The sequence below is a fragment of the Equus asinus genome, chromosome 20, assembly GCF_041296235.1.
Source record: "Equus asinus isolate D_3611 breed Donkey chromosome 20, EquAss-T2T_v2, whole genome shotgun sequence".
In the NCBI taxonomy this organism is placed as follows: Eukaryota; Metazoa; Chordata; class Mammalia; order Perissodactyla; family Equidae; genus Equus; species Equus asinus.
Window position 1 is genome coordinate 47,560,714 of NC_091809.1, and position 27,866 is coordinate 47,588,579.

At 41.4% G+C, this 27,866-nt stretch overlaps 1 protein-coding gene across 2 annotated transcripts; it reads left to right on the forward strand.

The window, feature by feature from the left end:
• Positions 1 to 176: 176 nt before the first annotated feature.
• BUD13 (BUD13 homolog) lies at positions 177 to 27,866 on the forward strand. Of its 2 annotated transcripts, none has more exons than XM_014855523.3 (10): positions 177 to 364; positions 2,396 to 2,486; positions 6,973 to 7,057; positions 9,671 to 10,594; positions 12,031 to 12,332; positions 14,144 to 14,249; positions 14,607 to 14,745; positions 15,060 to 15,244; positions 15,490 to 15,571; positions 27,464 to 27,866. In XM_014855523.3, exons 1-10 carry the CDS (start codon positions 222 to 224, stop codon positions 27,555 to 27,557), a joined length of 2,151 nt encoding a protein of 716 aa, XP_014711009.2. In that variant the 5' UTR covers positions 177 to 221; the 3' UTR covers positions 27,558 to 27,866. The 2 variants fall into 2 exon arrangements, with proteins under 2 accessions (XP_014711009.2, XP_014711010.2); XM_014855524.3 differs by having other exon boundaries at positions 12,118 to 12,332.

The window sequence follows — 27,866 nt, forward strand, 5'->3', positions numbered from 1 at the left end:
GAAGAAACACAGTTGCACGTCTGAGGATCGTAGAGTGGGCCCCGGAGGTGTGCACATCCCTCGGAGGCCTGCGAAAGCACTCACTCACCTGTCAGCCCGGGCTGTTCCAGACACACCCCACCACTTCCGGTCCTGGCCCCACCTCCTCTTCACCGCCGTCCGTTTCGCGTTCAAGAATTTTGTCCCCAACGCCGAGCCGTCTCCCCGCCCTCGCCGCTGCCATGGCGGCAGCTCCGCCGCTCTCCAAGGCCGAGTATCTGAAGCGCTACTTGTCTGGGGCCGATGCCGGCGTCGACGGGGGCTCTGAGTCCGGTCGCAAGCGTCGCAAAAAACGGCCGAAGCCTGGCGGGGTCGGCGGCAAGGGGTGAGTGGGGCCCGCTGGGGCGGGGCCTGCGGCGCTCGCCGCCCCTGCCCTCCCCTCCCCTCCCCTCCGCCGCCCTCCCCGGCCCGGTCCGCGTCGGCGCGGCTCCCCTCCCCTCGGCGCGCCGGCCTCGCTCCTCCGCCGCGCGTCCCCCTGCCCGGCACGGAGCCCGCTCGGGCCGCGCCCTGCCGTGGGCAGTGCACTGCTTGGGTGTGTTCGAGCCGGGCTGTGACTTCCATCACTCGTTTCCCGCCTTCGTGGCCTTCCGACCTCTCCCGTAGAGAACGCGTATTGTGCCCTGAGAATACTGGTGGAGCCGATTCAAAGTCTCTGTGCGTGGATGCTGAGGACCCAGAGCCTGTCTGTGCAGCTTCTCCAATCCTGAGGACTCTGGTCCCACGTCAGAGACCTCTGCTCCCTTCCTGTTACTCTTAATAATCTTACTACGAACAATAACAACTGACATTTATACAACTCTTGTCATGTGCCGGGCACTGTTCTAAGTACTTTAGTCTTATATGAATTTATTTGTCGTATGTGAATTTATATGAACACTATCATGAAGTAGGTACTGTTATTATCCCCATTTTTCAAGTGAGAAAACTTGTGGCCCGGTGGACTGGGTTGGATAGCGCCCCTCCCCCCATCCCGTCCACCCGGAACCTCAGAATGTGACATTATTTGGAAATAGGGTCTTTGCAGATGTAATTAGTTAAGATTAAGTCTGCTGGATTAGAATGGATGCTAAATCCAATAGGAGCGATGTCCTTTTAAGAAGAGGGGAATTTGGATACAGAGACAGGCATAGAGGGAAAATGACCATGTGGAGACGGAAGCTGAGATTGGATTGGATTTATGCTGCCACTAGCCGGGGTATGCCAGGGGTTACCAGAAGTTGAAAGAGTCAAGGAAAGACCCTCCCCTGGAGCCTTCCCAGCAGGCACTGCCTTGCAGACACCTTGGTTTCAGACTTGTAGCCTCAGAACCCTGAGAGAATACATTTCTGTTGTTTTAAGCTACCCAGTTTGTGATACTTTGTTAGGCAGCCCTAGGAAACTAACATACTCAGTAAAATCAAATAGTTTGAAAGAACAATCCCTTTCCTTTGCTGGTTTGTTTCTTGCGTTCTGTCTTCCTGCACCTCTGACTTGTGTGGGTTCTTCCGAGGCAGTGCCATGTAGTGAAAATAGATTGAGCTTTGGAGCAACACCTATCAGAGTTTGCGTCCTAGCTGTGCCACTTTATGGGCTGTGTGGCTTGGGGCAAGATACTTCGTCTCTCTAAGCCACCGTTTCCTCATCTTTAAAATGAGAGCAGTACTGAATGATATCACATATTAAATGGTGGTTGTGATTAGAGATGTGTAAAGTGAACTTGGCTTTTCAAATAATAACAGTTTACATCATGGCAGTCGTTGTTATTATTTGGACTCATCCATAGTTTATTCGTGTAACAAACATTTATCGACTACTTCCTATGCCAGTTACTGCAAGATGTTGAGGATGCCACTGTGAATGAGAAAGGCTTAGTCCCTGTTCTGATGCAGCTTATAGTTTAATGGGGATACAGGGTTTCGACAACTGATTACACAACTAATTGATTTATTTCCTTTGTGATAAATGCAATGAAAGTATTCCAAGAACGTGTAACAGGGGTTCTTAGTTGGGGGGAGGTAAGGAGGAGTCGTCAAGGAAGGTATGCTCAAGGAAGTTGTATGTACGCTACTATCTGAAGACTGAGTGAGAGTTTCCCAGTAAAGAATGAGAAGAGTGGGTCAGGCAGAGGGAAGGAACTGAGTCTGTGAAACCTGATGTGGTAAGGAATTTGTCTCACTGTAGGCACTGAAAGATGACCAGTGAGGTAGTGAACCCAGGGGGCAGTGGTATGAGATAAAGTTGGCCATATAGGCAAAGACTGGACCATGCAGGATTTTGTGGGATTTTGAGCTTTATCCTAGAACGAATAAATAAGTGTTTGTAGGCTGCTATCCAGGATTGATTCTTCCTTTTTGATCTTTTTGTTTTTCACATTTAGAATGCGAATTGTGGATGATGATGTGAGCTGGACATCTATCTCCAACACTAAACCAGAAAAGGAGGAAGAAGATGATGGAGATTTGCCTGTGGTATGTATCTTTTGAGGCTGTGAGGACTTTGTAATGCAAGCCTCTCAATCTTGATTCTGAGTGCAGGGTGGATTTGTAAGGGGGGAGGTTGAGGGCAGAGCAGAGGTGGTGTTTTCCAAAGAGCTGTTTTAAAATAGTCTGCTTTGATGATGCCCATACACTGTCTTTGTTTATGGAGGGCCCTGTCAGCCTAAAAAGGGCACTCATCACAGAGAGAGGCAGGACTCCTGAACCTGTGCGACAGAGCCATGATTAGAATGAGCTGTGGTTCAATTTGTTAGAATCTACCTTCGAAACAAAGTTCAAGTTCATTTATAAGAAACTTTTTCTTTTTTTTTAAAGACTGGCACCTGAGCTAACATCTGTTGCCAATCTTCCTTTTTTTTTTCCTTCTTCTCTCCAAGGCCCCCCAGTACATAGTTGTGGATTCTAGTTGTGAGTGCCTCTGGTTGTGCTATGTGGGACGCCGCCTCAGCATGACCTGACGAACAGTGCCATGTCCATGCCCAGGATCTGAACCAGTGGAACCTTGGGCCGCTGAAGCGGAGCGCATGGACTTAACCATTTGGCCACGGAGCCGGCCCCTCAACTGAGCTTTAACATTGTATACTCTCATCTAGGTACTGGAGATATGTGGATTAATAGAACACAGTGTCTACTTTAGAGGTCAGACCCTAGAATGGGAGACTGAGTTTCAAATGATTTCATCAATATGATAAATGTCAAAGATATATTTCACATAGGTACCAAGTGCTTAATTGTAAACATTAACCAGGTTTAAGTGTTCATTCTGCCTGAAACTAAATTGGCTCCTTAAGATCACTGTTTCACTTGTAATTACCAATAAACCATCTTTTAAATACTCTAGTGTAGAATATGCTGGGGATTAACATTGAATATACTCCTCTGGGCTTCATCTTTACCACCTTGTAGTATAATACAGCCTGTCAAGAGCTCTCCTTTTCGCCTTGTTTCTCAGAAGGTTTCCGTGGCTATACCAACACTACGTGATTTGCCTACGCTTTTGCTCTCACTGATCCTTCAAAACTCAATTCAGATATTTACCTCCTTCACGCAATTTCCCGGTGGAATAAAAAGTGTGCTACCTCCCTTGTGCTCTAATAGCACTCGGAACATATGCGAAATATGTCTCCAACATTTATCAAATTGATGAAATCATTTGGAACTCAGTCTCCCATTAGACCTCCATTTAGAGGTCTGACCTCTAAAGTACAGACGCTGTGTTGTGTTAATCTGCGTATCTCCAGTGCCTAGACAAGAGTGCACAACGTTAAAGCTTAGTCGAATCCATGAAGAAAAGGAGCAAATAGGGGCCGGCCCCGTGGCTGAGTGGTTAGGTTCTCGCACTCCGCTTTGGTGGCCCAGGGCTTCACCGGTTTGGATCCTCGGTGCAAACCTACACACTGCTCCTCCAGCCATGCTGATATGGCGTCACACATAGCAGAACCAGAAGACCTACAACTGGAATATACAACTATGTACTGGAGGGCTTTGGGGAGAAGAAGGAAAAAAAAAAGATTTGGCAACAGTTGTTAGCTCAGGTGCCAATCTTTAAAAAAAAAAAGGAGCAAATAAAAAGTTTCCTATAAATGAGCCTGAACATTGTTTTTAAGGTGGATTCCAAAATATTTTTTTGTTTTATAAAAGCAATGCATATTTATTGTAGAATATTAGGGAATTATAAGAAGGTTTAAAGTTTTAAAAAGAATATAGTAATCACTTAAATTGTGACCGTCCAGAGATAACAACTGCTAACATTTGGATGCGTATTGCTATAATTCATAAGATTATACATACTTGTATTTATTTTTTTCAAATATAATTGGGATCATACTGTGCATATAGTTTTAGAGCCTGCGTTTTCACTTAATGATATATTGTGAATACTTTAGTAGGACTTTAAAATATTCTTTGAGAATGTGATTTTTAATGGTTGCATAGTAGCTCAATATACATATTAATTTAACCTGTCCTATTAATGGACATATGGGTTGTTTCCTGTTTTAAAATATCATATTGCTCTGATAACCGTCTTGTACATAAATCATTATAGGAATTTGTTTATTTCTTTATTCTCGTGAAGTGAAATCATGGTCCCTTTGACCTATATTCCCATATTGCTTTCCACAATGTGGTACCAATTTACACTTTCACTAGAGGTGAATGAGAATGCTGGTGTCCCCATTTCTTCATCAATACTAGAGCTTTATTAACAACAGCAAACCTATGCCAGTTTGGCAGGTGAACAATGGTGTCCAGTTTCTTTGAAAAACGGTGAAATGGGGGCTGGGCCGGTTGTGTAGTGGTTAAGTTTGCACACTCTGCTTCAGTGGCCCAGGGTTTGTGGGTTTGGATACTAGGCACGGACCTGTACACTGCTCATCAAGCCATGCTGTGGCAGCATCCCACATACAAAATAGAGAGCAAGATTGGCACAGATGTTAGCTCAGTGACAAGCTTCCTCAAGGAAAAAGAGGAAGATTGGCAATAGATGTTACCTCAGGGCCAGTCTTCCTCACCAAAAAAAGAAAAAAGAAAAATAGTGAAATGAATAACTTTCATGTGTTTATCGGGCATTTGAATTTTATGAATTTCTTGGTATTTTGTCCATTTTTTAGAAAATTGAAATTTTTGTTTTTTATTGATTTATTTGTTATTTATATAATAAGAATATCTGTTTTACCTGTCATAGGTATATTTCGTCATTTATAATAGTTTTTGACATTTAAAAATTTTAATTTTTATGTAGTCAAGTCTGTTAATTTTCCTTTATAATACTGTCTTTTGCTCTTGTAATTGTCCCCAAACCTAACCAAGATGGCTTTAGCTCCATTGTTCTCTACACTGGTTAAAACAGATCTTGATTGTTGAATTCATTTATTACTGCAAGACCATCGCCACTACCAATAATAATGGCAAAATAATTAGGACAACCACAATAGCAGTGGCAGCACAAGAATAATTGGTTGAATTTATTGAGCCTTTACCACGTAACAAGCACTGCTAAGCTCACATGAATTATCTCACTGAATCCTCATACTTTTACTAATGAGGAAGTTGAGGCTTAGAAAGAACAGTTTGCCAAAGATCGCGCAAATATTAAGTGGCAGAGCTGGGGATTTAGATCTCAATTTATCTTGCTTGAAAGCCGGTGCTTTTTTTTTTTAAAGATTTTATTTTTTTCCTTTTTCTCCTCAAAGACCTCTGGTACATAGTTGTATATTCTTAGTTGTGGGTCCTTTTAGTTGTGGCATGTGGGACCCCGCCCCAGCGTGGCTCCATGAGCGGTGCCATGTCCACACCCAGGATTCGAACCGACAAAACACTGGGCCGCCTGCCCCGGAGCGCACGAACTTAACCACTCGGCCATGGGCCCAGCCCCGAAAGCCGGTGCTTTTAATGTCCAGTGAGAGATTTCAAAACCAGGTTATATGAGGGATGATGATGGTAGGATCTTGGGAGAAGAGAAGTAGAGGGGAATTATTAGCTGGGTTTGTATTCCACTTCTGCTCTTGTTAGCTTGTGTCACTGAGAAAGTTACTTAACTTCTCTGAGTCATAGTTTACTGTTTAGTAATGTGGAGTCCTTCTTTGCCGGCCTGTTGTGGAGACTAGTGAGATGATATAAGTAAAGCACGAAACACAGTGCCTTGCATATAGTTGCTCCTCTGTAACTAGAATTTATTATGCCAGCCATCTCTGAAAGTCTTGTGGAAAGGGGATCAGTTGCACCAGAGGTTAGAGCTAGGGTCAATGAAAAGAAGTTATAGGGAGGCAGACGTCCAATAAAACTAAGAACTTTCTAGCACTGTCCCAAAATGCAATGGCCTGCCTTGTAACAATGAGTTCCCTGACAGTCAATTGGTTCCCTGTCATGGAGGCACTGGGTGAGTGATCATTATGTTAGGCATACTAAAGAGAAGATTTCAGATTTGTTTGGGAGTTTGGGTGAAATGAAATGTGGTTTTATCCCTTAAAAATTCTGCGATTCTATGTATATCTTAGTGACTTCTTTTGGTTGGATTCAAGAAAACCTGTCATTGTGACTGCCTACAACAAGAAAGTTTTCGTAAGGAGCCTGAAGCCTTTGATGAGTGATAAGCATGACAGGGAACTTGTGTTTTCACTCTGAATGTAAAAGGTAAAAGGAATTTAGCTTTTAGCTTATAAGTGGCACTTGTGTACCCGGCAGGTGAATAAAAAGGTTTGTAATAGAAGACATTAACCTTAGGAGGGAAATTGATTGGTCAGAGAAAGATCTATAATTAAACAACCCAGTCAGTGACAGTCAGATGTTTCTGGAGCAAACATCACTGAGGACCACTACGTGTTTCTTCATGGCCTTTGTGGGTCTGTGTGCCGTGTATGTTAGGGATGGGAATGGTCCTAGCTTCAGGTTCTTGGGACAGTGGTGCTCCTTGGCTGCCTCCTGTGGATTTGCTCACACAGCGTCCTCACTCCCACAGGTGGCTGAGTTTGTGGATGAGCGGCCAGAGGAAGTAAAGCAGATGGAAGCCTTTCGTTCCAGCACCAAATGGAAGCTTCTGGGAGGTGAGTTCCAACAGTAGATAAATCGAAGTTTTCTGTTTATAGGGGAAGCATTTTTTTCTGTTCTGTGCTTTTCTTTTAGAGGAATGCATAGTTTGTGTTAGTGTGTCATTGATCCTGAAAAATACAATGTGAAAAATAATTCAGAGGTAGTGAGACGTGGTAGCAGAGAGACCAGGTATCCACTTTCTCTTATATTTTGGTATTGGCTTACTGAGGCCAGGCGGGGACTCAGTTGGGGGCCTTTCAGCACCCACTCCTCTCTGGCCCAGAATAGGAGAGCACTTAGCACACAGGCAGGACTTTGGAGGAGTTTACAAGAATCTGAGGGAACAGAGTTTGGAGACTTTAGCAGCCTCTGTCCTCTCCCAGAATGAAGCCACTCGTGTATGGGTCAAGGACCTGTGTTTTCTTTCTTTTTATTTGTTAGTGAATCTTTCTTTGTTCTTCCCTTAAATGTTGGCATGTTAGAGTGCATCACTCTCCACTTGCCTACTCTATGCCCTCTCCCTAGGCTGGTAATTTAACTCCCTATTTAGAAACAATGTTGATGTTCTTGAGAATTGGATCAAGGGCATTTGTTTGTCGTGTCTGAGCAGAGCCGAGCCCTAGTCTAATTTCCTTGGTATTCTCCCCGCCTAGCACAAGGAGGTGCCATTAATGAATATTTGTTGATTGGTTGAGTTGCTAATAGGTGTTTGATTCTTGCAGCCTACTGCTCTTTGGTAGACCATCACTTGAGGCTTAGCAGTCACTTCCCCTTTTCCAACAACTTGGTAGGTAGGTCTATGTACTGAGGGACACAGACTAAGAAATGCTTAGTCCCAGTGAGTCCCATCCCTGGTCCCACAGTCCCTCAGGCTCTGTGTGGCCAGTGGGAGTGTGCTGGTTTTTCACTCCCTGTGTTCATTCCTTCATAGACAAGGGTCTTGCTTCTTGATAGTTGTTTAACTGCAGTTTACGCTTGATGCTCCTTCCGTCTTCACGCATGGAGGATTAGAAGAACTAACTCCTAAACAGGATTTGTTCTTTCCGTGTTATACTCTGTGCCCTTAGGTTAATTATCCTACTATTCTGATTAGAAAAAAATGCATAACAAAAGTGACAGTTGGCTGTAGGTTAGTGATCACCTTTGCCTCAGTTAATTTTCAATACATTATTATTATGTTTTATGAATGAAAACGTTATCATTATTCTTTTATCAGAATTCTCTTCACTCTTATCCATTATTTTCTGTCTTATCCTGTAGTTGTGTTTCCAGTCTTTTCCATAATCCGTTTTTCAGAGAGAATCTTCTGCTCTTCATGTCAGTAGGGCTAGGAATTGATACACACAGACACACACACACACAGGTCCACATGCATACACAGGTAGTTCTTTTTCTTTTGCCTCGCTCTCACTGCCCCATCTCTGTTTGTTACTGGAAATATCCTCAATGATCTCTGACCCATATTTCCTTTTATAATTATCATGGAATTTATCAGCCGCATGGATTAGATTTACTGTCAGGTCCCCCACAGATATCAGTACTTTTCTCTGAGGAGTGGATTCCAATCACATGGGCCTATTCACAAAAGTAAAGGAGTTGACTTGGTTTAATTCATCCACTTAACATGTATTTATTGGGTCTCACCTGGTTTTTATGTGTATTTGGGCCATGGAGCTCAATGACAAGAAATAGAGGGAGAGGAGAAACTGGGTTTTGGAAATGTTCTGAGTTGCTATACACATTTTTATAGCAACATCCTGGTATGCCTTTGAAAATTGAAATTCTCAAACTCTTTCCTCAACTACATATTTTTAAAGATTGCACATGGACTCTGGAGTCAGACCGAGCTGGATCTGTGTATTCTCTCCACCACTGATTGGCAGTATGACTTTGGCAAATTACCTCATCTTTCTGAGTATCAACTTCCTCATCTATAAAATGGGGATAACAATATTTGTCTCCTAGGTTTGTTGTGAGAATTAAACGAGGTAATCTGTATAAAGCCCTGGCAGGAGGTGATCTGCAAATGCTGATCCCTTTTTTCTGGTGATCTCCCCCACTCTAATAAGGCGCACAGTGAGGTGGATTAAATAGTTAACAGCATTTCATTTTGCTGTGGCACAGGTTTAGTTAATTTGCCTTTTGAAAGAAGAATGAGGACAAACTATGAATTATTTAGGCTAAATATCAGTAGGAGCCTCTGACTGGGAACCCTGTACAAATAAGGTTTTGGGAAGAGCACTGGGTTGGGATTTAGAAGACCAGTGTTCTAGCCTGTCTCTTCATCTTAGTAGCTGTGACTTTAGGTAAGAAATCACTGACCTCCTTGGAACCTCTATTTTTGTCTTAAAACAAGGGTACTTGCCCTGCTTACCTTATAAGGTTTAATATGAAAAATGTATTTTAAATGCTTTACAGATTTATGACTTGATAGGCAAATAAGAGAGATTATTTTAAAAATGTACATGAGTGCTGGTTTGCTGCCCCTAAGCAAAAGAGCTGTGCAGACCTTTTGGGCTTTCTGAGTAGTTTGGAGATGTATGCTGCTAGGGAATCTTTCGGAATTTTGGGTACTGGAGGTGAGTAGAGCATTTATGAGAATCTGACTCTCTGCTGTTTGTGTTTAGGCCACAATGAAGATCCACCCTCACACAGACATTTCCATCATGACACCCCGGATTCATCTCCTCCAAGGAGGGTCCGTCACGACACCCCAGATTCATCTCCTCCAAGGAGGGTCCGTCACGACACCCCAGATTCATCTCCTCCTAGGAGGGTCCGTCATGACACCCCAGATTCATCTCCTCCTAGAAAGGTCCGTCATGACACCCCGGATTCATCTCCTTCTAGGAGGGTCCATCATGATACCCCGGATTCATCTCCTCCAAGGAGGGTCCGTCATGATACCCCGGATTCATCTCCTCCCAGGAGAGTCCGTCATGACTCCCCAGATCCTTCTCCTCCTAGGAGGGTCCATCATGACACCCTGGATTCAGCTCCTCCTAGGAGGGTCCGTCATGACTCGCCAGATCCTTCTCCTCCTAGGAGGGTCCGTCATGATTCCCTAGATCCCTCTTCCCACAGGAGGGCCTGTCCTGATTCGCTGGATCCTTCTCCCCTCAGGAAGCCTCATCGTCATTCTTCAGGTGTGTCTCCTAGGAGGGCCCGTCATGACACACCAGATCCATCTCCTCCTCGGAGGGCCCATCACAATTCCTCAGATATCTCTTCCCACAGAAGGGCCCGGAACAGCTCCCCTGACACATCCCAACCTAGAAGGACTCTTGACTCCTTGGATACCTCGCAACCCAGAAGGGCCCGTCGTGACTCCCCAAGTTTGGCTCCTGATGGCCCTCATTCACTGCCCAGGACCAAAAGCAGTAAAGCCGCAGAGAGAGCCTCTAGCAAAACTTCCTCACAGTGGAAGGGGCCAGGACCCTCCCATCTGTCACTCCCAAAGAACAGCAAATATGAGGATGATTCGGATCTCTCTCCTCCACGAAAAAAGCAAGCAAGATCCCATTTTGGAAATAAGCAGCATGATTCTAGAGGTGAGCATTTGATCATCCACGAGAGTCTTATTCCCTAGGTTCTTTCTTTTGGGCCTTTTACTTGCTTTATTAGGTATTTGTGATCTTTAGAAATGAGAATGGAATTTCTTTGGAGAAGTTTTAAAAACTGGGGAAATAGTGAGAAATTGGGTTGAGGAGAGTTAAAAATGTAGTGTCAGGGAGGAAGTTTTTATATATCCTTTTGTTTATTCTCCCCACCCCATCTAAAAGTACTACGTTGTTGCAGAAACTTCAGAATGTATACAAATGTATAAAGGAGGAGAAAAAAGGTCATGTAAGATTCTCTCATTCACAGATAGTCACTGTTAGTATTGTACCAGTGTTCCTTTAGTCTTTCTTCTGTTCGTTTTTGGTGTAGTTGAGCCCTGTCTCTGCAGTATATACATATTGCTTGTATAATTTTGCTTGGGTTTTTCACTTAATATTATTTTCCCCATGTCATAAAAACATCTCTTTGTTAATAGAATTTTTGTTGGTGTTCTATTACATAAATTTACTTAGCCATTTCCCTAATATTGCATAATTTAGGTTATTTCTAAATTTTTGCTTTTATAGTTCTATAATGAACATCCTTGTACATAATCTGTTGTCTGATTCTGGATTATTTCCATATCTACTTCTAGATAGATTTCCTGGAAATTTAAGTACTTCTAGATATGTTTTCTTGGAAACTAAGCAGAAATTGATTTACTGGGTCAGAGAGCTGTATGTTTTTAAGACTGTTGATACGTATTGCAGATTGCTTTTTTGGGAGGTGATTTGTGATGTGTATGTCACAACTCAGGCCTGTGCAATGAAATTTATTTACTCCATCTTTTGCCCCTAGGTAGTGTTTAATTTTTAAATTCAAGTACATTGTTATCCTCTAGTCTGAAGACATCAGAGTATGTTCTAGGTGGTTTTAACTTTCACCACACCACTGAGATCTGAGTGCTGCAAGTTTTTTTGCCCATTCTGTGCATGGATAAGTATGACATAGATGAGTATGTTGAGATCTCACGTACTAGTCACAGTCACTAGTAACTGGGGATTAGAATGCCACATCCTGCCTGTGATTTTAAAAGTTGTCACTGGGGGCCAGCCCCGTGGTCTAGTGGTTAAGTTCAGCATGCTCCACCTTGGCGTCCCAGGCTCACAGGTTTGGATCCCAGGTATGGACCTACACCACCCATTAGCCACGTTGTGGCGGCAACCCACATATAAAATAAAGGAAGACTGGCACAGATGTTACCTCAGGGCTAATCTTCCTCAGCGAAAAAAAAGAAAAATGTCCCTGACTTTGCTCTTTTCCCATGTCATTGTACTTGTATTAGGGTAGTGATAGTGATAGTTAAATGAATATTAAACACTAGCCTGGTAAGTTCTTTTTTTAGATTCTGCCATGGAGATTAAAGACTTTATTCTTTAATTTCTAGGCTCTTCTCCCAGCCGTAGGAAATTCCATACAAGCTCTTCACCTAGGAGACATCAGAGTCACATGTTGGACTCTTCTTCCTACCCAGGTAACAGTCGGAAAGCCTCTGATTCAGATCTTTCTCCTCCACGGCATAAACAAAGTCTAGGGCGCCAGGATTCTGATTCAGATCTGTCACCTCCACGGAATAGACCTAGACACCGGAGCTCTGATTCTGACCTCTCTCCACCAAGGAGGAAACAAAGGGCCAAATCTTCTGATTCCGATCTGTCTCCACCTCGAAGGAGTCTGCCTCCAGGAAAGGTAGGAAGTGTGAGGAGTCACATTCTTCTCTTAGGGCGACTCCTGTCTTCCAGTTCTATGTGAGTCCCGGAGCTCCACGCCGAGGAGGAGGAGGAGGTAGCTCTTGGTAGTGCAGTGACTCTCGTTCCGAGCATCTCCAGAGACCCTCCCTTCTCTCTGAAGGCAGGACTGCCTGGAGCCCACCCAGGTGAACTTGCAAATACCAGATTTCCTAAGTAGCTTCTGCCTTTGTAGCCTCTTACTTCCACAAATCTCATTTTAATAGGTCCCAGAAAAACTTCCTGTTTTCTTATGAATAAACTGAGAACTGAAGTTTTCAGAGTGGAGTTAGGAGCATAAACCTTATGTTAAACAGATCACATATTTGAATCCTCCTTCTTCCACTTACTGTTTGTAAGGTTCGAGCGAGATATGTAATATCTCTAAGCCTCAGCTTCTTCAGCTGTACGATGTGGATAATAGTAGTATACACTTCATAAGGTAATTGTGAGAATTAAATAAGTTAGTGTAAGTAAAATTCTTAGTACAGTTCTTGAGACAAAGTAAGCATTTAATGTAAGCAATTTATTACTATAAATTATACTGCAGGTCTCTGTATCCAGAGCTTAAAAAGAAGCACTTAAAATATAAAACTGCTTTTAGAAGTCATATCTCTTGGGAAGTCAGTGTTTTATTTTAAATCTATGATGAAGCTTGAATTAGCAAAAACAATCCATGTGAACCCTGAGTAATTGTGTTGTAAAGAATACCAGTTCTTGGGGCTGGCCTGGTAGTGCAGTGGTTAAGTTCACATGTTCCACTTCAGCGGCCCAGGGTTTGCCAGTTCGGATCCCGGGTGTGGACATGGCACCCCTTGACAAGCCGTGCTGTGGCAGGCATCCCACATATAAAGCAGAGGAAGATGGGCACGGATGTTAGCTCAGGGCCAGTCTTCCTCGGCAAAAAGAGGAGGATTGGCAGCAGATGTTAGCTCAAGGCTAATCTTCCTCAAAAAAACAAAGAATACCAATTCTAGTAAAGGAATCTTATTCCGGTGAGTTGGTTAAGAAACGGAATAATAGAGCCTGTGGTGTGCACATTTCCCTCCAATACAGACTTTTCAGGTAAGTCTCCTCTGTAGCCCACGTGGTCCTGCCAGGGTAGACCAACCTATCCTTAACCCAGGAATGGGGGTTCTCCTCTTTTGGGGAACAAAGTGAGCTCTGTGTTTCAGCTGGACCCTTGACATTTTATGTATCTGTTTAGTCCATGGACAGTTTATTATTAGCAAATTTAGCACATTGCTTAAGGATATTAGGGTATACTGTATAGGCCATTTGTGGATTAGTTTATCTTGATACAAAGTGGAGTTTAGTAAAAAGTTCTGCTTTGATGATGTCTTGTCATTATCCTGAAATATATCTACAATTTAAGGATTGTGGGTTTGCTTGAGCTTGTATTTTAAATGGAGTATTTGATCAGTGTGGGTCTCTACTGGAGGGCGTAGAGCTTGGGACAGGTTTTGCTCAGGTGACCTGAGAGTGAGTCTTCACGTGTGAGAAATATAGATGCTTGGCCTTTCCTTTACTATCTTACTGGTTTGTGTTTCTGTTACTCTTAAACTTGATAGTACTGTTAATTTTCCATGAAATTCCATTTTATTTCTTTTCTGTTTTGTGAATCCTGTGGTCCATAATGGGAATATAAAGCTAGAGTTTTTGCTAGGTTATTGCTGATCATCAGACAAGAATGCGCCTGACTGAATACCCATGGAGCAAGCCTCCTGCTGCACTGCCTCATTAATGTTGGATACTCCCTTTTCCGTTGCATAGGCTGCACATATGTATTCTGGGGCTAAAACTGGGTTGGTGTTAACTGACATACAGCGAGAGGAGCAGGAGCTCAAGAAACGGGACCAAGAAACCATGGCGTTTGAAGGTAAAAATGTGAAAGTGCGGAGAACAGTCGAAGCTCATGTCGCTTTTATTTATTTTTTTAATGTAGCTTATTGTAACTGATATTTTAAACTTTTGGTTGCTATTGAATTTCAGCTCTGATTTTATGCATTATTTTAACGTTTCAGTGGGTCCAAGTGGGTCTTTTCCTTTTGAAAAATGTTAGTTTTCAGGATTATCACCAATATGCCCTTAGATATTGGTAGGAACTCCTTGTAGTCTGGCTGTAAAAGTTCTTGTCCAGCGTCAGAATCCCAAGTGGTTGATTTCAGCTGTTAGAATATTATTTCTGATTTTGATACCTGGTATTTATCTTTAAAAGCATAATTTTCCTTTGCAGCCGAATTCCAATATGCTGAAACTGTATTTCGAGATAAGTCTGGTCGTAAGAGGAATTTGAAACTGGAACGTTTAGAGCAAAGGAGAAAAGCAGAGAAGGACTCGGAGAGAGACGAGCTGTATGCCCAGTGGGGTAAAGGGTAAGAGAACCACTGAAAGAGAAAACAAGACCGCAGTGACTAGAAGAAGTCATTTCTCTACTCTTCTGAGCAGTTAGTTCATTGTTCTGTCTTCAAAGCTGTTTTCAGGAATGGGAGTTCAGTGTGCTCAATCTTCTTCCTAAGATACTGACATATTCCACACTTCAGGTGGTATTCTAGGAATTTTACCCTCTTCAATATTTGGCCTAGGCTGCTAGAAAGAGGAGGTTCTCCAGATGTAGCGGGGTGGTCCATCTCATGTAAGAGTGGAGATTTAAACAGGGTGGCAAACACTCTCGGTTCTTTTTGCCTAGGCTTGCCCAGAGCCGGCAGCAGCAGCAAAATGTGGAGGATGCAATGAAGGAAATGCAAAAGCCCTTGGCCCGCTATATTGATGATGAAGATCTGGATCGGATGCTGAGAGAGCAGGAAAGAGAGGGAGACCCCATGGCCGACTTTATCAAGAAGAATAAGGCCAAAGAGAACAAGAATAAGAAAGGTGAGCCTTCTGGGAATCCTTGGAGGTGGAGGTGACTTATGTGAAGAAAGAGAATCGTTAGGGTGATGATACATAGCTATGTGCAAAGAAGGCTTTCCCCTACAATGTTAGATGCCTTGTATTTGGAAATTCAGGTTCAACTCAATAGAGACTTCTGTATAAGCATGTTTCCCCCCCCCCCACTGCCATCCAGCTCTGAATTGGATTATGTAGGTAGCTAACTTTTGTCTCTCTCCTCTCATTAGTGAGACCTCGGTACAGTGGCCCAGCACCTCCTCCCAACAGATTCAATATCTGGCCTGGGTATCGCTGGGATGGAGTAGACAGGTAAGCTTGAGTATTTCCTACATTTTTGTTTTCTCTTCATCTGACCCTAACTTTCCCTAACTGTTCTTAAATTACTCTGTGTTCTGCCTCATTCTCTGCTCTAATCACAAGGTTAAAAATATGCAGTTCGCTTGCTTCTTTCTGAGGGTCCTCAGATCCCATTTCCCATACTTAGAACACTCTTCTGCCTCCTCTTTCCTTTTCAAAGCTTTTTAAAGCTTTTTAAAGCTCTGGACAGGCAACTCAGGTGGTCCATATAGGATATCCTTTGTTTTTGACGTTGTTCTCTTCTAGGGATGTTTTCTAAGGTTTAGAGGGAATGAGTGATGGATGGTAGTCTGGAGCCTTCTGTATTTTGTATCTTTAAAATGTAGCCCTTGAACTTTCTCTTCACTGCCTTAGGAGTGAATTTCTTGTAATGTCTCACTGATCCCTACCACCTAATCTATTCACCTACCTGTATCTGTACCCACATACTCTAATTTCCTGTCTGTTAACATTGATGAACTGTATGTGCTCCTATCAAGAGTCAGTCCCTCTACTTACATGTTAGATCCCATCTCCTTTTGCCTACTAAACTTGCCTACTAAAGGACATTGTTCATTCTAGCATCCTAGCACAGTGATTCTCAACCTTTTTTTTGCTGAGGAAGATTCTACCTGGGCCAGTATCTGTTGCCAATCTTTCTCTCTCTCTTTTTTGTTTCCTTGAGGAAGATTTGCCCTGAGCTAACATGTGTGCCAGTTTTCCTCTATTTTGTATGTGGGTTGCCACCATGCCTGGCGAGTGGCGAGGTCTGCATCCGGGAACCAAACCTGGGCTGCTGAAGCGGAGCACGCCAAACTTAACCACTAGGCCACGGGGTCAGCGCCTCAAACTTTTTGATTTCAAGACCCCTTTATAATCTTAAAAATTATTGTGGACCCAAAAAAACTTTTGTGTATGTGGGTTATATCTATTAATATTTACCATATTAGAAATTAAACTGAGAAATTTAGAAAGTATTTATTAATTTGTTAAAGATATAATAAAGCCATTATTGGGGCTCGCCCTGTGGCCGAGTGGTTAAGTTCGCGTCCTCTGCTTCGGCAGCCCAGGGTTTTGCCAGTTTGAATCCTGGGAACAGACATGGCACCGCACATCAAGCCATGCTGAGGTGCCATCCCACATGCCACAACTAGGAGGACCTACAACTGTGTACCTGGGGACTTTGGGAGAAAAAGGAAAAATAAAATCTTAAAAAAAAAAGTCGTTATGTTAACAACCATATTTTTAAAGAAAAATATCTGTATCTTCCAAACAAAACAATAGTGACAAGAATGGCATTGATTTACATTTTTGCAAGTCTCATTAGTATCTGGGCTAGTAGTAGACAGCAGGATTCTGCATTTAGTCTGTTGCAGTGTGTTTAGTTGAAGTGTAGGAAGAAAATTCGGCCTTATACATAGGTAGTTGGAAAAGGAAGGTGTATCATCTTTTTTAATGCCATACAAAAACGCCGTAACTGGTAGTTTCTTAAAGGTTATTTGAGATATGGAGTCTGAAACCATATCAAAAAATACTTTTCATACTGTTACGTTAAAATCCATTGGTTTTTTTCCTACTTTGGATGGATTTTTTACCCATGCATGATTTTATAACATCATGCACTGGTCATTTGGAAAATAGTGGTTTTTCAGACCTTCCACATGTTGACATATTTCAGTGTACAATATTAACTAATCATGTGTTTGTTAATATTACCTTTGATCTCATCAGAAAAATCTTTAAATAACAGAAAGCTAAAGAGTTAATGGTGGTGGATACAAGTTTTTCAAAATTCTAATTTATGCTTAAAAGCTCGAATTTTATCACTGCCAACAAATATTGTCAGTTGTTTTTCCTTGAAGTAAAGCTTACTTTGTATAGTAGCTTTTTTGTAGATTCCATCAGATTTTGTCCCTAGAGGATCATGTCCTGTGTGAATACAGATAGTTTTACTTCTTGCTTTTCAATCCATATGCCTTTTGTTTCTTTTTCTTGCCTTATTGCACTAGCCAGAACCTCCAGTGCAAATGTTGAATAGAAGTAGTGAGAGCAGGCATCTTGGCCTTGTTCCTAATCTTAGGAGGAAAACATGCAGTATTTTATCATTAAATATGTTGTAAGCTCTAGGGTTTGTGTAGATTCCCTTTATTGAGTTGAGAAAGTTCCTTTCGGTTCCTAGTTTGCTGAGGATCTCTCTCAGGAATATACGTTGGATTTTGTTCAAGATAATTTCTAATTTCCTTTTAGTTCATTCTTTGATCCATGAGTTAATTAGGAGTGCATTGTTTATTTCCAAACATTTAGACTATTCTGAGTATTTACTGTTGTTGATCTCCAATTTAATTCCATTGAGGTCAGGGAATGTACTCTGTAATATTTTAATCATTTGAAATTTATTATGATGTGTTTTATGGCCCAGTATCTGGTTTACCTTGGTGAATAGTCTGTTTGCACTTGAAGATAATATGTTTTCTGTAGTTGTTTGGGGTAGTGTTTTGAAAAAAATTTTTCGTATTTTTTTTTAAATAAACTTTTTGTTTTGGGATAATTTTAGATTTATAGAAAATTTTCAAAGATCGTATAAAGAATTCTTGTACATTCCTCATACAGTTTCGTTGCCATTCATTACATTACCATGGTGTATTCATCAAAACTAAGAAACCAACACTGATATGTTACTATTAATGTACCAAATTTTGTTGGGATTTTACCAGTTTTTCTGATAATATCCTTTTTTTGTTCAAGGATCCAATTCAGGCCACATTGCATTTAGTTGTCATGTCTCCTTAGTCTCCTCTGATCTATGACAATTTCTCAGTCTTTCTTTCTTTTTTGTAACATTGACAATTTTTTGGAGTATGGTCAGATATTTTGTAGAATGTCCCTCAAATTGGGTTTGTCTGATGTTTTTCTCATGATTAGACTGAGGTTATGGGTTTTTGGAAAAAATGCCACAGTAGTGGAGTGCCCTTCTCATCACATCATTTTAGGGGGCGCATGATATACACGTGACGTCACTAGTGATGTTTGCCTCAATCACTTGGTTAAGGTAGTGAGTGTTCTCCAGGTTTCTCCGCTTTAAAGTTACAATTTTCCCCTCCTGTTCTGATACTTTGTTCTCTGGAAGTGAGTCACTGGGTTCAGCTTACACTCAAAAGAGGATTTATGGGAGGATATCTACATATATTATTTGAATTTTTCTGTAAGGAAGATTTATTTCATCTCCCCATTGATTTATTCAGTCATTTGTTTATATCAGTATGGACTCATGTTTATTTTATAACTTGGATTGTAATCCAGTAGTATGTTATTTGTTTTGTGGCTCAAATTATTTCATTCTTTGACCATTGGGAGTTCTTTCAGCTGTCCCTTTCATACACCCCATTCTGTTATTTATTCATTTATTTTATCTTATTTTGATTCTTTCTTTTCTTTTTATTTTTTTAAAGATTTTATTTTTTTCCTTTTTCCTCCCCAAAGCCCCCCAGTACACAGTTGTATATTCTTCATTGTGGGTTCTTCTAGTTGTGGCATGTGGGACGCTGCCTCAGCGTGGTTTGATGAGCAGTGCCATGTCCACGCCCAGGATCTGAACCAACGAAACACTGCGCTGCCTGCAGCAGATCGCCCGAACTTAACCACTCGGCCACAGGGCCAGCCCCTCTTTTTTTTTTTTCTTTTTTTGAGGAAGATTATCCCTGAGCTAACTGCTGCTAATCCTCCTCTTTTTGCTGAGGAAGCCTGGCCCTGAGCTAACATCTGTGCCCATCTTCCTCTACTTTATATGTGGGACGCCTACGACAGCATGGTGTGCCAAGCAGTGCCATGTCCACACCTGGGATCCAAACCAGTGAACCCCAGGCTTCCAAGAAGTGGAATGTGCGCATTTAACTGCTGCACCACCAGGCCAGCCCCTCATTTATTTATTTTAAAGATTTTATTGTTTTTATTTTTCCTTCTCCTCTAAGACCCCCAGTACATAGTTGCATATGTTAGTTGTGGATCCTTCTAGTTGTAGTATGTGGGATGCTGCCTCAGCGTGGCCTGATGAGCGGTGCTAGGTCTGCGCCCAGGATCTGAACCGACAAAACCCTGGGTCACCGAAGTGGAGTGCGCAGACTTAACCTCTCAGCCACGGGGCTGGTCCCCCTATTCGTTTATTTTTTTGAGCACTCTTACTTTCTGATACTACCAGATGCTCCAGGCTCATCTTCTATTTTCCCTGCCCAGCCCTAGATTCAGCCATTTCTGCAAGGAGCCCCACCTGCTTTTAATGGAGAATGATATTTAGAAACCAAGATCTGACTGCTAGAAGTGCTTGTTGTTGCTGGGGTGTCATTGCTTCTTGGCCCTCTCAGCAGAGAGAGCTAGATAATACATATTTGGTAATCCATGTGTACACACATATCTATGATTATTTCTGTATCTATCTGTATGTGTAGATATGTATACACATATCTACAGATATGTATATATAAATATATGAGTTCATACTGATGTTACTGACTCTAATGCAGTATTACCTTTGCTTCTTGCTTATCTATAACTTCCCTCTCCAATGTTGAGAAACCTGGCACCCACCATCTACCATCCATTTTGCTCATCCCAGTATACTTGTAGAACAGTTTCAGAACTGAGAAATTTGGAAATGAGCAACAAATTTACATTTAGAGTGTAGCATTTATGTGCAGTTCCTTTTGTTATTAACCTTATAGTTTCTAGTCAAAATAACCATTTTCCAACATAACTTAAAGGGTCAGCTCCCCCACCTCCCTACACCTCCAGTGCGGTTATGTCATACGTTTGTCATAGAGTTAGATTCATCTGTTGTAGTCTGCATTCTATCCTGGAATCTCCTGACATCTTGGGTGATTTTTTCTTTTACAGTTTACTTATATTAATGTTTACTCTTTGTGCTGTACAGTTCTGTGGGGTTTGATAAATGCAGAGGCATTCATCCACCACCCTAGTACCATATAGAACAGTTCCATCATCCTAAAATTTCCCCTGCAAGTCCCCTTTCGGTCAGTTACACTCCCTTTACCAATCCCTTCTAATTACTGCTCTGTTTTCTGTCCCTATAGTTTTGCCTTCTCCAGAATGTCGCATGAATGGAATCATACAATATGTAGCCTTTTAAGTCTGATTTCTTGTGCTTAACAAAATACTTTTAAGATTCATCCATGTTCTTGCATGAATCACTACTTTATTTCTTCTTGTCACTGAGCAGTATAACATTGTATGAATGTACCACAATCTGTTCCCCATTTGAAGGACATCTTGGTTTCTCCCAGTTTTTAGCAGTTGTGAATAAAGCTGCAATAACCATTTGCATGTAGGTTTTTATGTGGATATAGTTTTCAGTTTACTTGGGTAAATACCCAACGATTGCTGGAGTGTGTGGTGAGACTGTTTAACTTCATAAGAAACTGCCAGTTGTCTTCCAAAGTGGCTGTACCATTTTACTTTACAGCAAAGAATGAGGATTCCTGTTTCTCCACATCCTTGCCAGCGTTTGGTATTATCAGTGCTTTGGATTTTAGGTGTGTGAGTTTAGTATTCAATTTTATTTGCTCTGTTGTCCTTTTAGCTATAACTCTGCAATGTTTTTTTAGCATTTACTCTAAGGATCACAATATATATCTTTAACTTATCACAGCCTACTAAGAGTTATAATTGTACTATTTCATGTAAAATATAAGAACTTTGCAACACTGTAGTTCAGTTTACTCTCTGTTCTTTGTATTATTGTTGTCATACATACTACATAAGAAGTGATACTGATCCCACAGTACAGTGTTGTAATTTTTACTTTATGGTTATATTTTTTTAAAGAAACTAAGAAAATAAAATTAAAAAATATATAGTTGTTAATATTTACTCACCTATTTACCATTTGCAGTGCTCTTCCTTCTTTCCTGAAGAACTTCTTTGACCATTCCTTCAGTGAGGGTCTACTGGTGACAAATTCTCTCAGTTTTTGTTGCTATGAAAATGTCTTTATTTCACTTTTATGTATTTTTTATTTATTTTTGCTGAGGAAGATTAGCTCTGAGCTAACATCTGTTGCCAGTCTTCTTTTTTTTTCTTGAGGAAGATTAGCCCTGAGCGCACATCTGTGCCAGTCTTCCTCTCCTTTGTATGTGGGTTCCACCACAGCATGGATGACGAGTGATGTAGGTCCACACCTGGCATCCGAACCCATGAACCCAGGCCCCGAAGCAGAGCATGCCAAACTTAACCACTAAGCCACGGTGCTGGCCCCTCACTTTTATTTTTTAAAAACTTTAATTTTGAAATAATGTTAGATTCACAGGAACTTGAAAAAGTAGTACAGTGTGTTGGTGTACCCTTCACCCAACTTCCCCTGATGATAGTATCTTATATAACCATGGTACATTATTAAAACCAGGACATTGACATTGGCACAATTCTATTAATTAAATTAGAGGCCCTTTTCTTGCTTTTATTTCTAAAGGATAGCTTCACTGACATAATGTTTGGAGAGATCATTGCGAGCTAGACCCAGGAAATCAGAGCCTCCTTACCCCTTCCCTTGTCTTTGGGATATACATCCCACCTATGATTCCCCTACTAGTAGCTGTTTCAAGAACATGGCCTTGAGAGAATAAGGTGGTGTTGAAACTATCTGAACTGAATACATTGACTGATTCTGGTTAAGATCTCCATATAAACTTCAAGATTCAGGCTGGCAGGTCTGGAGATCTACTTGTTTTGTGGCTGCCCAAGACAAGCCTCGTATTAAACCTGCCACCTACCAATCTGGAATGGTCTGCCTCTTTCTTTGGTCTCTCCTTGCCCTCTGCAAATGGGGACCAATTTCAGATTTCACTCAGGAAACTCCTGAGGTTGCAAACCAACACGGAGAGCTCTGGATTGACAGCACCAGAGTTCTGTGACAATTCTGTCAGCCCTTTAAAGATGTTTTATTGTTTTCTGTCCTCCATTGTTTTTGGTTAGATGTCAGCCCTCAGTCCTCTTTTGTTTCATTGTTAACCTACCCCTGACACACACACATCGTAATATATTGTTTTTCTCTGGCAACTTTCAAGATTTTCTTCTTGTCTTTGGTTTTCAGCAGTTTGACTATGATGTACCTAGGTGTGGTTTTCTTAGTATTTATCCTGCTTTGCGTTTATTGAGCTCTCTGGATCTGAGTTCCTATTTTTCATATTTGGGAAATATTTCCTGCAGTTACGTTTTCTGAACCTCTCTTTCTTCTCCAATTACACTATTATCCAGCACTTGATGATATCCCATAGATCTCTGAAGTCCTGTTTATTTTTCTATCATTCTTGTTCTCTCTATTCTTAGGATGGAATAATTTCTGTTGATCTATTTTGGAGTTCATTGACTCTTTCTTCTGCTGTCTCCTATCAATTAGGCCCATACAATGCATGTTTTGTTTCAGCTAGTTTATTGTATTTTTAAACTGTAGAATTTCCACTTGATAGTTAATATTTCTCTGCTGAGATTTCCCATCTGTTCATTCATTATGACACATTTTCCTCTTCCTTGATAATATTTAATGGATGCTTTGAAGTCCTGTCTGCCAGTTGCAGCATTTATCTTACCTCAGGATTGGTTTCTATTAATAGCTTTTTCTTGAGTTTGATCACATTTTACTGTTTCATTACATGTCTGGTCATTTTTAAATGTATACTGGATGTTATGAATGATACATTGTAGAGACTTTGAATTCTGTTATATTCCTCTGAAGTGTGTTGGTTTTTATTCCAGCAGACAGTTAACTTGGATGTATAGTCATGTGTTGCTTAATGATGGGGAAATGTTCTGATAAATGTGTCGTTAGGTGATTTTGTTGTTGTGTGAGCATCATAGAGTGTACTTATACAAACCTAGATGGTGTAGCCCACTACACCTCTAGGCTACGTGGTACTAATCTTAGGGGACCACCATCATATATTCGGTCTGCCCTTGTAAAAACGTTGTTATGCAATGATGACTGTATTGAACTCTAAATTCTGTCTCCTTTCAGTGGGCAACAGCTAAAATTTCTGCTCAGTTCTTTCACTTTCTAGCTGCTACTTTTTCATTGGGCCCCATGGGGTTTCTCCTGCACAAGCACAGTTTAGCAGTTAGCCGAAGATTTGGGTGTAGTTGTATGTAGATTTTGGAGTTCATTCCTTTTGTAGCTCTCTCCCTTTCAGTATTTCCTCCCTGATTTTCAAGCTGATTTGCCCACTTGCACTGACACCTCAAGCCAATAAGCCTGTGGCTTTCTGTCTCCATGAGCTGTGCAGATTGGGAAGTGCCTGCTGGCAAAAAGCCTCACAAATCTCTTTTCACACATGGACTCCCATCCAGGTTCTGCCTGCTTTTGGTCACTCTCTTATGCCTTTCAATACTTGTATTTTTATATTTTGTTCAGATTTTATAATTGCTATCCGATGCTAGGTAAGTCTGTTCAAGTTCTTCTGCCATGACTGGAATCCACTGCCCCAACTTATATGGCTCTAAGGCATTGTTTTCTGTCCCTCAAGCTACCGTGAAAGTCCAAGGCTATTCCTGCTATTGGCAGGTATCCTCAGAGTGGCTGTGGTTTCAGGCCAGCTTACTACTACTTTGGTTTGCAACTCACTGTATGGAGGCTCTTTGTTTGGTAGCAGGAGGATTTTTCAGAATACTAATTTGCCATATAGCCAGAAGTAGATCTTTTTATAGCCACAACCTTAAAGATATTCCCTGCTACATTGAGTTCATTCTTTTTTCTTTTTTCTATTATTTTAAATTTCTGGACCCAAAAGTTAGAACTCTCCCTGACCTAGTTTTTTACTCGTGTCTGATTTGTTCTCCATCTCTTCCAGGAGTTTTCCTCCACTTCTCGTTCTTGTTTTCTCCTAGACTTTTCCTTTTAGTTCCTTTTCTTATCCTTGCTTTCTTCCTGATTATTCATTCTTTCATCACCTTTTCTAGTTTTGTCTATTTTTGTCCCGCTGCAAGTAAATATTTCTAGAACAGATCAGTGGTATGTTACAGTTGGAAAAACCCATGAGGTCAATTAATCTAACTCCCATTGTTTAAAAGAGAAACTGAGGTCCAGATAAATTTAACAACATGTCTAGAGCCATTCAGCTCACCTGATAAAGTTGGAATTGGAACCCTGGGCTCCTGATTCTTTCCACTGTGAGTTCTCTTGCAATTTGTTTTTTTTAATTATGTTTAGGGTTTGGTTTGTTATTCATAGGTACTTTGTGTGATCATGTTAGTGTTGATTCTCTTAAGTACTTATTCCCCAAGTCAAAAAACAATGGTTTCCTTCGTGCTCTAGAATACCATGCATGCTTCTAAGGTTGGAGATGGTGCCATTCATAATAAGCTTCCCTTCTTCCTAAAGCCTTCTGTTACTCACCTTACTCATCTCTTAGGGAAGGGCTTAGGAAAGAGAGAAGCCTGTTATCCCAATTAGTTCAGTAACACTTAGCATACATGTTATACTTTTAAGCAGCTTTGTACTAGGTGCCAGGGTCTCACGATTAGTGAGAGACAGTCGCTAAGCCCAGAAACTCACTTTCTATGTAGAGGAAAAGACAGACAATAATTTCAGTGCTACCTGGTAAGTATTACTTTAGAGGATTTTCAAAGTGCTTTGTGAGAACAAAGGTAGAGTAAATTCAGCCTTAGGAGAGTGTAGTCAGAGAGTGCTTCCTAGAGGAGGTGATACATGAGCTTAGTCTTAAGGGAGTCAGTCACCAGCCAAGATAAGAAGGAGAGGAAGGATATTTAAGGAAGAGGATTCTATATGTGCAAAGTCATAAGGGTATGGAACATCATAGTGTTATGGGAGGGGCAGTCCTAAGCAGTTTGCTGTTGTTGGATAGCATTAAGTGTGAAATGGAGTTGTGTGAGATGGACTGAGGTAAGCAGGGGCCTGGTCACAGAAGGCCTTAGAAGCATTTCTGAGGAGCTTGGTCTTCATCCTAGAGGCAAAGGGGAGCTGTTGAAGGACTAACAGCAGCTCTACATTTTAGATGGACGAGTCATTATAGCAGTAGTGTGAAGCATTTGAAAGGCACAAGTTTGGAAGTAGAGAGACACGATACGCCGCTGTTGCAGTAGATCAGGTTAAAGGTGATCGAGGTCTGAGCTGTGACAATGGTAGTAAGAATGTAGAGAAAAGCAAGTGGAGAAGTGTTTAGAGGATAAGATGGCAGGACCTGGTGACTGATTTGGGGAGAAGGAGAAATCACTGGATTTGGCAATAAGAAAGGTCATTGCTGACCTGAAAGAGAGCTAACTCTGTGTCATAGTGAAACAAAAGCCAGGTTCTAATGTGTTAAGGAGTGAATGAGAAGTGAGGAAGTATAGACCATGAATACAGGCTCTTCCAAGAAGTTTATGTAAGATGACAGACATCGTATTAGAAGGGAGTTGAGGTCCAGTCCTTGATATTCACCCCTGTATTGGCTTCCATGACACCCTGCTCCTGGTTCTTTTCTCTTATCGTTTCTTCTCGGCCACTTTTATGCGTTGCTCTTCCTCTGTGCATCCCTTAAATGTTTCTCAGGACTCCATCTTAACGCTTAGCTGTTCTCACTCCATGTGCTCTCTCTGGTCGAATCTTATCTAGTCATCCCTTCAGTTACCACCTCTGTGTACCTGATTCCCAAATGTCTATTTGCAGCTGAGTCTGGTGTGTCTACCTGCACATTGGATTTCTCTATGGATATGCACTTGAGGCACCTTAAATGCAGTGTATTCAAAACTGAACTCATCAGCTTCCCCTACTCTAAACCTGCTCCTACTCTTTATGCTCTCTCCTGGTTAGTGGCAGCCTCATTTATCTAGTCACTAAAATTATTAACCTATGAGTCAAACTTACCTCCTCCTCCTTATATACCTAATCGATCACTAAGTCCTACTGTATCTTCTCTCTTTCTGTCCCCCTTCTTTATCATTGCTTTCAACATCTGTTGCCTGGACTGTTGCCATAACTTTCCTGCCTATGATTTCCTCCAGTGTGATTTCTTTGAAATGCAGTTTATGCTCCTGCTTTAAATCTATCCCTGCTGGATGAAATCTAAGCTTTTTTACCATGGCCTACAAAGCTCGTTATGATTTGCCCTCTGCCTACTTTTCTGACTTTGTCTCATGCTACTCCTTTTGTCATCCTTTAGGCTCCAGGCATACAAGTTTGCCTCTCGTTCCCTGCTTGTACCAGGCTATTTGTTATTTTTGTGCCTTTGCTCTTGTTGCTCATGCTGTGCTCTGTCCTAAAATGCCCTCCCATCCTATCTAGCCGTCTCCACCCCCAGCCCTCTGGTTAACTCTGTCTTTTTACACTTAGCTTAGGGGTCACTTCCATGAAGCCTTTCCTGACCATTCTTGTCCATCCCCTCTCAAGCTGAGTAAGATCCCCATTCTGTTTTCATGATACCCCATGCATATTTCTACCATAGTTTATGCTTTTTATTTTAATTATTTGTTTAAATGTCAGTCTCTTCCACTAGTCTGTTAGTTCTTCAGGACAGATGCTGTGTCATACTCATTTTCCTGGCACAGTACCTAGTTTATAATAAGAATTCACTAAATGTTTATGTAATGAATGGATAAAGTATAAGATGTAGACATCAGCCGAGAGTGAGTATGGCCCTTAGGGAGTGGTAAATGTTTGAAACAGTTGTCAAAGAGTGAGACAAGGTCTGAACAAGAACTAATACGAGGATGAGTTATGAATTTTGTCCTTTTAATTCTGTATGCCTTAAATATTTTCACATGACTGGCTTACTTTCTTCCTTATTCATTAGATTGTGAACTCTTCTCTTTTTTCAAAAATAAATGTCCAGTTCAGGATTCTGGCTGATCAGTATCTCTTGATTGCAGATCCAATGGATTTGAACAGAAGCGCTTTGCCAGGCTTGCCAGCAAGAAGGCGGTGGAGGAACTTGCCTACAAGTGGAGTGTTGAGGATATGTAACTTTTCTAAGGCTGTGGGGGTGGCTATGGGTTGTAATAGTGGACATAAGGCAGCCAGACATCCAGCTGTAACAGTTGTCTGTGCTAATAATCAGGGCCCACACAGACCAGCAGCTCGTTGAATGCTGGTCGTGACTACAGAAGAATATTTGGTTCCTGATGTTTGGACTGAGGCACCTGTACTTCTCAGGTGTGCCAGCACTGGCTGTTACTGGCTTCCAGAGGAAGCGTTGATTTCTCAGTGTCCCCGGGTTTGTTCTTGGTTAGGATTTTTCTTTTTTAATAAACATACATTTATTTTTTTAAATCA